Below are 12,956 nucleotides of genomic sequence, written 5' to 3'. Positions count from 1 at the left end.
CATATGGAGAATGAAGTCACATGAATTGCTTAGGTGTGAGTTTTTTTTACAGACTTTAAGCGAGTGTAAAATTCTTGATGGTTCTGTGGGTCTCGTCTATCAGATTTGATCTTTAAATTGTATTTTCTACTGGATTCAAGTCAGGTGATTGGCTGGGCCATTCTACAGCTTGATTTTCTTTATCTGAAAGCATTAGAGAGTTTCCTTGGCTGTGTTTTGGATCGTTGTCTTGTTGAAATGTCCACCCTGGCTTCATCTTCATCATCCTGCTAATGTAGATTTTGGAGTGAAGCAGCTAATACTAATTTACACTGATGAAGGGCAGAGGGTTGCTCAATAACTACTGAGAAATTTCAGCTGCTGTCTGGGCTTTCCCTGCCCTCTACACCTTCCTTTTGTCATGTGTTCAATACTTTTTACCTGTGTCATTTCATTTTATTACACATAATTAATTGATAAACTAATTAGGTAAACTAATTAGATTTGTTTTCTTTGCATGTATGGATTTCTTTGGTTGTTACCAACATCTGGGGAAATTTTCAAGTCAACAGCACCTTCAGAAACATGTTTTCTGAGAAAAATGATGTGTTCAATAGAGCATTTTAAAGACTTGAAAGAGAAGTTTAAAGCCACACCAAGCTGACTTCAAAGCTGAACCACCAATCAGAGCTCCCTCCGATGTGAGCCAGACGACAGGCAACATGTGGAACCCACCAAACAGACTAGCCTGACAGTCCCAGCATTAATACTCATATGACATCCCCTGTCTTACAGCTGGCTTTCTGAGTGTGTGCTCTGGATGTGTGTAATTTTTATTTTTAGAAAATACAAAATAGTATGTATTTTCTATTTCGAGAAATGGAAGACATGCCCAAAGACATGCGCTATAAGTGAATTGAATAAACTAAATTGGCCGTAGTGTATGTGTGTGAATGAGTGTGTATGGATGTTTTTCAGTACTGGATTGCAGCTGGAAGGGCATCCGCTGTGTAAAACATATGCTGGATAAGTTGGCGATTCATTCCGCTGTGGCAAACCCTGATGAATAAAGGGACTAAGTCAAAGGAAAATTAATGAATGAATAATACTTAGAACAGAAAATATTATATTCAGTGTTTAAAATGAAAAGGTAATATAATCTTACAATAAACATTATGTTTTGACAGCTGATGTTTTGACTTGAGATTCTGAGACTCCATCTTTTTTGCAAAGGAGTAAGGAGCGGCAGCTTATTTGCATTCAAAGAGACACACATGAAAACAGCACAGATCTCACTCAAAATATCTTTTAAGTTACGAATCAGAGCGTAAGAACAAAAACTAAAATGACAAAACTAAGCTAACAACGCAAGTCTTGTGTGAGCACAAAGCCAGATGTTTGCATTTTGCATTTGTTGTTTTTACTTACTGTTTGCAAACAATATGAATTATTAGTCAAAGCTCTCGATTTACTGGTCAATCTACGTTCAATCTCTCATCTATGGTCATGAGCTTTGGGTCATGACCGAAAGGATAAGATCTCGGATACAAGCTGAGTATACAAGGAGTTTCCTTCGCAGGTTAGCAGGGCACACCCTTATAGAGAAGGTGAGGAGCTCTGTCATCCGGGAGGAGCTCGGAGTAGAGCTGCTGCTCCTCCACATTGGGAGAAGTCAGCTGAGGTGGCTCTGGCATCGGTTTCATATGCCTCCTGGATGCCTACCTAGGGAGGTCTTCCAGACATGTCCCACCGAGAGGAGGTCTCGGGGAAGACCCAGGTCACTCTGGAGGGACTATGTCTCACGGCTAGCCTGGGAATGCCTCGGGATCCCCCCAGAGGAGCTGGAGGAAGTGTCTGGAGAAAGGGAAGTTTGGGGTTCTCTCCTAAGACTGCTGCCCCCACGACCCGGCCCCGGAAAAAGAGGATGAAAATGAATGAATGAATGAATGAAAGAATGAATGAATGAATGAATTATTAGATTATCAGACATATTTGCATGAGAGAATCCCTCTGTGGTGAACAAGAAGTACACTAAAAATAACAATACAGACAACCGCCACCTGCAGGAGTGGAAAGATACATACTCTAACACAGGCACTGAAAATCAGTTCTTATCGCAGTCAGCTATCATCTGTTTGGTGGGTTCATGCTCAGCGTTTTGGTCTAAACTGGACAAGACCCTTGAGACATGAGATGACAACAAAGACTGTTATTGTCATAGCTGGTTCTTTGCCATTAATTTGGTGTGTCCCAATCTATAGACTAACCAAAAAACACACATAGGCTGGACATAATGCCACTGCTTTAACTGAATTATTTTTGTAGTGTAATGTTAAAATGAGCATCACGGTGGCGCAGTGGGTAGCGCTGTCGCCTCACAGCAAGACGGTCGCTGTTTCGAGCCCTGGCTTGGTCAGTTGTCATTTCTATGTGGAGTTTGCATGTTCTCCCCATGATCAAGTGGGTTTCCCCTGGGTGCTCCAGATTCTCCCACTGTCCTAACACATGCATTATAGGTAAGCTAAATTGGCTGTGGTGTATGCGTGTGAAAGAATGTGTATGGGTGTTTCTTAGTGTTGTGTTGCCGCTAGAAGGGCATCCGCTGCATAAAACATATGCTGGATAAGTTGGTGGTTCATTCCACTGTGGCGACCCCTGATTAATAAAGGGACTAAGCCAAACAGAAAACGAATGAATAAATGAATCTTAAAATGCCAAAATGTCATAATTTCTTTTCCAAATTTGTCCTTTTCTAGTTTTGTCACCAATTTTTTTGGCTACCAGATACAGCATCAATGACATTAGTCCAAACAAAAAGAATCCAGAGTTAAGAAAGGTCATCTTAATACATTTGTGTCACTTAGTCACACCAGATTTGTAGTGAACAGGCCATTGTACACACAAATGCTATCACTTCCTGTTAATCTCCTTTGGCACACAGAGCTCTGCAGTTTTCTGGGTCACGGTACCTTGTGACCCAGTTCTGCCTATGAAACTTTATTAAATGATAAACCACATTTGCCGCACACAGTCATCTTCATAAAACATCGCTCTTCAGTGCAGCGTCGGATCATGACGCCAGACCCATTAACCAGCCAAAACTGAAGAAAGAGTGCCATCGGTCACGTTATTCACCCGCTCAGAGAGATTTCCCTGCATGTGAGTCTTCAAAACCGCGTGATCATGCATCAGTAACAACTGTGAGCGCTGAGAGAGAGGATTATCGGGGTGGCTGAAGAGGGATGAATGGGATCTGAGCCATTTGATTGGTCGGGACTGATCCCTACTGATGGCTGTGGTTACCATGGCGATGGGAGGATCAGCATCAGCATCCTTCCAGAAAGCTGAAGCTAACATGACGCTCACATACACAGCCTCTGCCTCATCAGCATAATGAAAACACATTCTTACAGGTTCATCACCGACCTACATATTTTTCTACAGCCAAAAGCAATGGATTTCTTCCACTGACCTTGCTGTCCTTAAAAAAATCCAATTGATTCTCTCCAAAAGCATGTCTTTATGCATATGTAAACCTCATCCTTTCCTCTGATGGGACTGAATATCAACAGACCTCCTCCACAACTGAACATAATTCCTTTCTCTCAGAGCGAAAGATCAAAAGACGAGAGAGAGAGAGAGAACGCAATGTGAAACAGAAGGGAAGGAGGTACCAAAATAGCTCCAAGAAGACACAAACAGAACAGCTGAGAGAACGAGAGCTAGAGAAGATAATGGTGTCCATTCTACAACCAGGATGAAAACATACACATTTAAGCATTTTAGAACAATCACTCTGAATCAGCCACGCAAGCAAACACTCTCAAGGACATAACAGAGACGCTTCGGATGCTCCTTCCTACCTGACAGTTAAAGCCAGTATTCTCCGCGGATCTGTGCTGCATGCTGTCTGCAGTGAATCCTGCCGATCGTCCCAAATCCCAAGGAGAGGAAACGTGCGCAGAGGACACACCGGAGAGCAGCTGAGGTTCCTCTGCGCACCTCACGCCGCGCTAAACCTTCTGACACAGCAGTAACCCTATTCGCAAGGACTGTGTTGTCCAACTGTTGAGAATGAGATGTGCAGCCTGTGTTTGACAGGCGTCTCTCTACCAATCAGAGGAGAGATTAGAGTGCTGACATCACTGGCTGCGTGGACTGGTATCTGTGCTGTGATTCAGGCTCTGCGAGTGAGTGTTTTTAGACGGTGCGTGCAGATCTGTGCTCCCTCCTCTCGGTTTTAAAGCTAAAACATCAACATACTAATGGCTCTAATGCATGATGGGAAGTGTAGTGTTTCATTCTTTGGCATTTTGAGGACACAAATGCTGCTGTTGAATTTTTTGGAGGGAGTTGAATCTTGGTGTTTATAAAATCATTTATTTTATTCATTTCGTTAGGTTATTTATATTTGATTCAATTTTAACATTTGATCTGACTTTATATTAAAGGGCACATAGTTTACCCCTTTTTTATATTTAATATAAGTCTTTTGTGTCCCCAGAATGTGTCTGTAAAGTTTCAGCTCAAAACACCCATCAGATTATTTATTATAGCTGTTTGAAGTGTCTATATTATAGCTGGGAAAAATTTTTTGCCGTTTTTTTGTACTGGGCTTTTCAGGCTAGTCCTCCCCGCCCACCGTTCCCACGTGCCTGTCAGCAATCGCAGCCCTCGGCTGCCCCAGGAAGCAGATCTCACATCGCGTTCGTGAGAAATACTACAGTAAGAACTTTAACAATCAGTATTTGATGCATTTTTTTGTGGATTTGCAACAATGAGTCACACACAATGTCATTACAAAGTTCACGCACACACATAGCGAGGACACACACACATAGCGCAGACACATACACACACACACACACATAGCGCAGACACACACACACACATAGCGTAGACACACACACACACACACACACACACACAGAGAGACAGCGCGTTAAGCTTTGCACTCGTTTTGCACGCATATGTGACATGATAGTAGTAATATCCACTGCTGTATGGATATCTCTTATATTAATGTACAAAATAAACCTGATTTAACGTCCACAAACCGCGATTGAAGCGTCTTCCTTTATAATTGTTCTGACACGCGGCTGTGCTGATTAAATGAATCTGAAGTGAATCGCTATAATTCATTACACACACACACTGTTTTAAAACATTTTAAACTTGTGAAACTCACTCTTGATCACGTTTGATGATGATTAATGATCCTAGCGAACTGAACAGACCTTTTATTCCCGGTTGCTTTGCACACGTCTGGTCTTGTTGATATGATTATACACGTGACTACCGGACATGTTAATGCGCGCAGCTGTCAATCATTATTGGTGGGCGGGGGGGACCACACTCCTACATAAAGTTGCGGTCGATCTAAAAACCGCTTCACTTGGTCCACCATTTTTATGTTGTTAAATTTGAAAAAAAAGGACTGGGTGTGTTTATATCACCCAAATATGACGGTCTATACACTATACTTACACACATTTTTGTCCAAACAGCTTGTAAAGTAGATTTTTCACCATAGGTGCCCTTTAAGGATGCATGGCTTTGGATGACAGAAGAGGGTCGTAAAATTTCTAAGCTATTATGATGGACGGACGGACGGACGGACGGACGGACGGACGGACGGACGGACGGACGGACGGACAGACGGACAGACGGACAGACGGACAGACGGACAGACGGACAGACGGACAGACGGACAGACGGACAGACGGACAGACGGACAGACAGACAGACAGACAGATAGATAGATAGATAGATAGATAGATAGATAGATAGATAGATAGATAGGTAATAAGGTAGATAGATAGATAGATAGATAGATAGATAGATAGATAGATAGATAGATAGATAGATAGATAGATAGATAGATAGATAGATAGATAGATAGATAGATAGATAGATAGATAGATAGATAGATAGATAGGTAATAAGGTAGATAGATAGATAGGTAGATAGATAGATAGATAGATAGATAGATAGATAGATAGATAGATAGATAGATAGATAGATAGATAGATAGATAGATAGATAGATAGATAGATAGATAGATAGATAGATAGATAGATAGATAGATAGATAGATAGATAGATAGATAGATAGATAGGTAAATAGGTAGGTAGGTAGGTAGGTAGGCAGATCGAAAGATAGATAGATAGATAGATAGATAGATAGATAGATAGATAGATAGATAGATAGATAGATAGATAGATAGATAGATAGATAGATAGATAGATAGATAGATAGATAGATAGATAGATAGATAGATAGATAGATAGATAGATAGATAGATAGATAGATAGATAGATAGATAGATAGATAGATAGATAGATATTTTTGAAAGCAGCTTTAACAGGTTCATATTGAATATTATTTACATCTTTTGAATTTTTTAAGTCTTTGAATAAAAATATAGTTTTAATTTTTGTTTTAATGATTATGATTCTCTTTGACATTTAGATGAAGGCTGTTAACTGAGATCTGCTTACTCCTTCAAGATCTTTTCAAAGCTGGAGTAAGTTTGAGATCAGCCAGTAGGCGTTGATGATGTGCAAATGTAGGCGCTATGAGGCATTTATTAAAGATTACACTTGCAGTCAATAAATGCTCTTTTGAACTGAGAAGGAAGATCTGAGCTCTTAACATCACATGACTTCAAAGTACAATGTTTTTTTTTTTTTATCTCATGGTATGACTTTTTAAAGTCAGACCCAAGTATATTTCAGTACTCATTTTCATGAAGTTATGACTATAAGTTTCATTGTGATCCATCTCTATATACATACAAAGCTGAGACAGTTAAATCTCAGACATTTAAATCAATTAAAAAAACAATTAGCATTACTCAGAAGATCCCTTCATTTTCTTTTATTTGTCTTATTATTTTACTTATTTGTCCTTAGAAACTAAACTGTCTATTTTATAAAAATATTCAGGTCCTGCAGAATCTTTGGTTTTCGAGCATCCTTCGAGAGTCCTATCTAGTTCTGTCTGTTTGATTCTGAGACAACATTTAAGACAACACAACTGTTACAAAAGGTGAAAGCATTTGTTGATATGAAAGGAATTATGATGCATCAAGAGCCGGGGGTGTAAACTTTTGAACAAGATTAGGATTTTGATGTGTACTTTATTCTAATTTGGTTTTAAGATCCGATTCAAAACGTTATGAGCATAACTGCATACACTACAGACAGAGATGTGGATATATATGATTCATTCTAGAGTTGTGGGTACATTTTAAGCATTGTCCATTCATTTTCCTTAAACTGGAATGATATACAACAAACACATAATTTACAGTAAACTAAATCCATTAATAATGTAAAGAATGCAAAATACTACATTTGATAGGGAACATTAGATTCTGTTACTAATTGTTGCTTAAAATATTGTTTTAGACCACTACTACTTTTCAAATTTTCTACTATTTTGTGCTTCAGCTCAAGATGCTAGCCTCAAACCAGAAACCACATGGCATGTCTAAAACAGAACTGTATTTTTTTTTCAATATATTTTTTGGTTTTTAAAAAGTGAATGAGCCACTCGTGAAACTCTCACAATAACATTGTTGACAAATGATGAATCGACTAGCATTTCCCAAACATTTTGCACAACTTAATGTGAGAAGAACAATGAGATGTCTCAGTGCAGAGGTATTGACATCACTTGAAGAGCGTCATATGTTTTTTCCTTAAGTGCTTTACAGATTGTTATGTTCAATATTTTATAATCTATGTAAGAGATGACAACAAAAATGGGTGAACATTTCTTGTTGATGATGAATTTAAATAAAAATTAAATATTCTTGAAAGACTGGGAGAAATATGGATAAACAAAAAAAAATCTGTCAATGACTTGCAAGGACGTGCACATAAAATAATATACTGGCCATTTCTTATGTACTGTATAACCTTATTCTTATTATCATATTATGTGGACAAGGAATTGCAATGAGCGTTCATAACTTTGCATATACAAAAATCTGGAAACTAGGCCCTGACTTGTTCAGCTGATAGAGAAATGTAGCTTTAGCGGTAATTCTACTAGAAAGACCTAATGTCACTTCACTCATTACAATCAGTTCCAACCAATAGTCATCCATTCATTTATTTTCTTTTCGGCATAGTACCTTTATTAATCAGGGGTTGCTAATCTACTTATCTACAACTTATCTAGCACGTTTTACGCAACAGATGTCCTTCCAGCCACAACCCAACACTGGGAAACACCCATACACTCTTGCACTCACACGCATACACTACAGCCAATTTGGCTTATTTAATTCACCTATAGCGCATGTGTTTGGACTGTGGGGGAAACCGGATCACCCAGAGGAAACCCACGCCAACACGGGGAGAATATGCAAACTCCACACAGAAATGCCAACTGACCCAGCCGGAGGTCGAACCAGCAACCTTCTTGCTATGAGGTGATCATGCCACCCACTGTGCCACCTTGATGCCACCATACCAATAGTCACATGACAAGAAAAAAAAAAAGCATTTAAGCAATAATATAACAGAATAATTATCATAAGCAAACAATCAGTCTTTTTTTTTGTTTGTAGATGCTGATGAAGACGTTCATCCACCATCCTCCCCACCACCTCCAGGTTGGCCTGGTCCAGAGGGTTAGGCTTTGCCCCTGCCTTCCTCATCAGCAGTTATAGCAGCATCTACAAGCTTCCGATTCTAGTTACAGACAGGGCCTCTGCCAAAGGAATCCTATGTTTTTGTTAAATAATACTTTGTTAAATAGTTCTCTTGTCAAATAAACAGCAAGAATAGTAATTAGAATAGTAAGTAGAACAGCAATTCAAATCACCACAACTGAGAAGAGCATGTCTGAACAAACAACACATTCAACCTTGAAGCAGATGAGCTACAGCAGCAGCAGAAGAAGAAGAGCACACCAGTGACACTCCTGTTAGATAAAGACAGGAAACTGAGACTACAATTCACATCACAAAGCTTAAATCATCTCAAACTGCTTTTTTTGTACATGACAGTGAGTTCACTATACTCAAATGGTTCTGAAGAGAGATCTAAAGGAAAAAGGGGTTCCAACTTGTACAATTGGTCCATTTTTTATATAAATATACATCTAAGCCCATAAATCATGATAGTTTAGTATCACTGAAATCAACGTTTATATGTCTTATTATTCAGGCATACAGTTTCTCTTTTGTATTTTGGCCATTTTTCATACCTGGCTGACTAGCTGGGCATTTGCGTTCAGTAGATGACACCGGAGCTGGCTCCGCATTTCATGGGCTGGGTGACATGACCGCAGCTCTGGAGGTTCGACGTGTTTGTCCATTTAACACTTTATTTTTCTAAACAAGCCCAACAAATAGCTTCATCCTAATTATTGATTCGCCTTTCTCGTTCGCCACGAATCCAAAATGTTTCCAGATTGGGGATGTAATATAAGTTTTCCAGCGAGGTTCATGGCTGAACTTGAACTTGCTGTATCACGTCTAAGTTAACGTTATATTCATAAATGTATAGGCTACTTGGCAACAAAACAGAAAACGTGTGTTCTAGAGTGATTGTCACCACGGTGACCGTCACAGCCCTTACATATGACATTGCATACATGTTTTATAAGCTATAAAATGAAAGCCTCAGTTTGGTGCGGAGTTATCATTATACCAAAATCAAGAAAATCTTTGGATTTGTTTGATTCGTAGATTGTAGGCTATTTTAAAAGCTGATATTATATAAGAACTATTAATAACTGTAATTTTCAAAAAAATAAAATAAATAAAATAAAAAAGGGGTTTGTTGGTTGTAGCCCACCCTAGATCATCAACAGCCTGCTTTTTTAAGTTTATAAAGCGGCTCCAGACAGCACAGAGGTGATCTGCATTAGCGCTGGATAATGTCAACTCTGTGTGAAACTGTGATCAGAAATATCCTTCTTTCAATTTGCTTCTTTGGCAAAATGCGTCTGTAGAAACGTGTGTTTGCATGTGTTACCATCCAAAGAGTTAACAAATATTTGTTGTACATTTAGTGGCCGATCACAAAGCGCACGCCTTTACGTTCCAAAAATGTGCGGCGCACCGCGCTGCCTTTTATGGTTGACAAAAAAAAGAAGCACTGCACTCTTTTGTATGTCACTAGAAAACGACTGAATCAGCTGGTGTGCGCGAGTCGAGTTGCTGTCGATGTTATAATTGTAATTTTAATAATATTGTGATATTCAAGATCTATAAATACAACTCTGGATAACTTGAAACAGCGACCACAAGTACTCTCCTCCATCTTTAAAAGTTTGCTATACTCACATTGACAACCCAAACCCCGCTGTCACCTCAACAGAAACCCTGCAGTGCTTTCATTTGACTGAACAATGAAACAGAAGTAACACGCTTTTCCGCTCGAGCACACAGCACACAACGGCAAAATTTGAAGCGTCTGACCGAGCATAAGATCATGTTTATTACTAAGAAAACTAACTCAAAATTATATTTTAATTGAACACATCTGATCACATAAGGTACGCACAGAAAAATCTGTTTAGTGTTGTGGAAAGGCAAAGCTGAATATCTGTGGTTAAACTGCCACCCAGCGGTCAAAAGCTGCTGGCGCACCAAGTACCGCTGTCGCCGCGGTATGAATGGCGCCAAAAGGAACACATTGAAGTAGTAACATCTGTATACTAATAGTTAGTTTGTTTGTTAACGAGTGCTTTATTAACTGAACTTCATCCAGTTTTGTGATCTAATCTGAGGACTATTTATGCTTAATAAATCCCTTATAAATGACAATTAAAGGCTCAGTATCAACAATAAACTTTGCAATCCTATCTAAAAAAAAAAAAAAAATAGACTGCTGTAAAGTTTAAACATTGCTGAATAACAGGGGTGTCAAAATACAACATACAATAGGATAAAAAACAGCAATATAATAATTTAACAATATAATATGTTGTAACATTTCAATGTTATTTAGCAATGTTTAAACTGTCCAGTAATACATTTTTTTATTTAATTTAATTATTTACAGTTTCATTTGTGTATCTTCAAATGAATAAAGTCCTTTATTTTCTTTTTTCCTGTTTAGAATATAGCTGTGCCTTTAATTTATAAGGGATTTATAAAGCATAAACAGTCCTCACTTTAGATTAGGTCACAACACTGGATGAAGTTAATAAAGCATTTATTAACAAAAATGCCTGAATAATAAGAATTATAAATGTTAATTTGAATAGTTTATTAATCATTTACTTACGCATTCTGAATGATCTTTAAAAAAATACACAGACTATGCTTAAATACCTGGTTTGTAAATAATGCAATGCATTACACATCTGCTTTTAAGTCAATAATACAGCATTTGTAGTTATAAACTGCTTACAAAAGTTTTCCTGCTAACGATAAACTACATTTAAAAAGAATTGTTTCCTTTTCAACTAGTTGAAATGAAATTAGTCTTCATTTTAGAATTTGTTTTTTAATTCTAAAAAATTCAAAATCCTAGAAAATGTTTTAACATATTATGTTATTGACAGGTTGTCCCAGCCATATGTTGGATATCTTATTTTCATTTTAAGAAATTAAGGTTTAGTTAATTTTTTTTAAATAATGACAGATAAATAATTATGATAAATACAGTATTCAATAAATTACAATAATTTTCACGTCTGATTTTATGATGACTATCTACAACAACCCTGATCAATACAGCTCTTCTCAAACTCACAAAATAGTGTCATTTTCAAACAGCTTGCATGTTCTTGAGAATCAACATATCCAGCAAAAGCTCTCAGGCACGTCACCTGAAGAACAAATTCTTGGATGATGACATTCCCATGAGCACTGTCGCTTTTAAGCAGAGTGTGTTTGGTTATTAAAGTGATGAATCGTACATGCAGTCATGTAAATCGTGATATAGAGATTTATGTAGAGGTTATAGAGACGTGAAGCAGCCTGAGCTTCTCCACAGGTTTCAGAGCTGCATGTCCTCCAGATCAGCATGTTTCCCCCGGTCACGCCGTCTGCTCACACTGGCTCTTCTCCAGATCATTATATCACCAACACTAGAGATACATCGATCCACCGGACACAAATACAAATCGGACTGTATTTGCTCTAAACATACAGTCAGCCCCAGCTGCTTTTTATGTTTTAATTTGGTTGAGCTCTGTTCTGTTCTGTTCCGTTCTGTTCTGTTCTGTTCTGTTCTGTTCTGTTCTGTTCTGTTCTATACAAAATGCACTGCAACTATTTTATAGCCCAAAGTGTGTAAACGTAGAGGACGGAAACAGATGTACCAACAGACATACTGTATGGAAAGTTCAAGTGCCACATGGACATAGCCGAATACACACACAGAAAAATCATAAGATATTCTGCATTAACAAATTTAACAAATATTGACCCTTCATTTGTTTCATACTTCTGCAATTCTGTGGTGTTTTTGCTGTTTAATTAAAAGATGTTTGGATTTTGATTTAATTAGAAAAAAACCCTACCTAAACCTAGAGTAATCATCTTTACGCAATGTAATATAAACAATGTAAAAAGCAATTATTTATACTTTACTTTGAGAAAACCCATTGCCTTAAAATCGACCCGGCTGGGCCAGGAGGCGATTCTGTGAGGAGTTCGCATTTTCTACCCATGATTGCATAGGTTTGTGAATGTCATAGGTGTGTATGTTTTTTTCCCAGTGCTGAGTTGTGGCTGGAAGGGCATCTGCTACATAAAAGATATGTCAGAGTAATTGCCACTAGGGCTGTGAAGGTCACCGTGACCACCGCGGTTGTACATTGCCACCGTCGGCAGTATGTGACGTCATGCACTTTAAAACACAAATTACCGTTATGTTGCCTAGTATTACATTTCTGTTAGAATATAACATTAGGCGCGATTCAGCAAGTTCAAGTTCAACCATGAATCTTGTTGGAAAACGAAATCTTACGTCTGGGAACATTTTGAATTCATACCGACCGAG

The 12,956-nt window shown here is 38.2% G+C and overlaps 1 protein-coding gene across 4 annotated transcripts in view; it reads right to left on the bottom strand.

Annotated features, from left to right (window-relative positions):
- slc4a10a (solute carrier family 4 member 10a) overlaps positions 1 to 12,956 on the bottom strand; it is a 112,414-nt gene that overhangs the window by 77,210 nt on the left and 22,248 nt on the right. Inside the window, exon 1 of one of the 4 annotated variants that reach the window (XM_056468505.1) lies at positions 3,843 to 4,127. The exons of the other annotated variants lie outside the window; for them this stretch is intronic. Within the exon in view, the coding sequence (XP_056324480.1) occupies positions 3,843 to 3,884 (42 nt within the window). The 5' untranslated portion in view covers positions 3,885 to 4,127. Of the gene's footprint in view, positions 1 to 3,842; positions 4,128 to 12,956 lie in introns of those variants that run through there. 4 annotated transcript variants of the gene reach the window in all.

Source organism: Danio aesculapii, chromosome 11, assembly GCF_903798145.1.
Source record: "Danio aesculapii chromosome 11, fDanAes4.1, whole genome shotgun sequence".
Classification (NCBI taxonomy): Eukaryota; Metazoa; Chordata; class Actinopteri; order Cypriniformes; family Danionidae; genus Danio; species Danio aesculapii.
The sequence above is the reverse complement of the archived record's forward strand: the minus strand, read 5'-3'. Positions and strand labels throughout refer to the sequence as shown.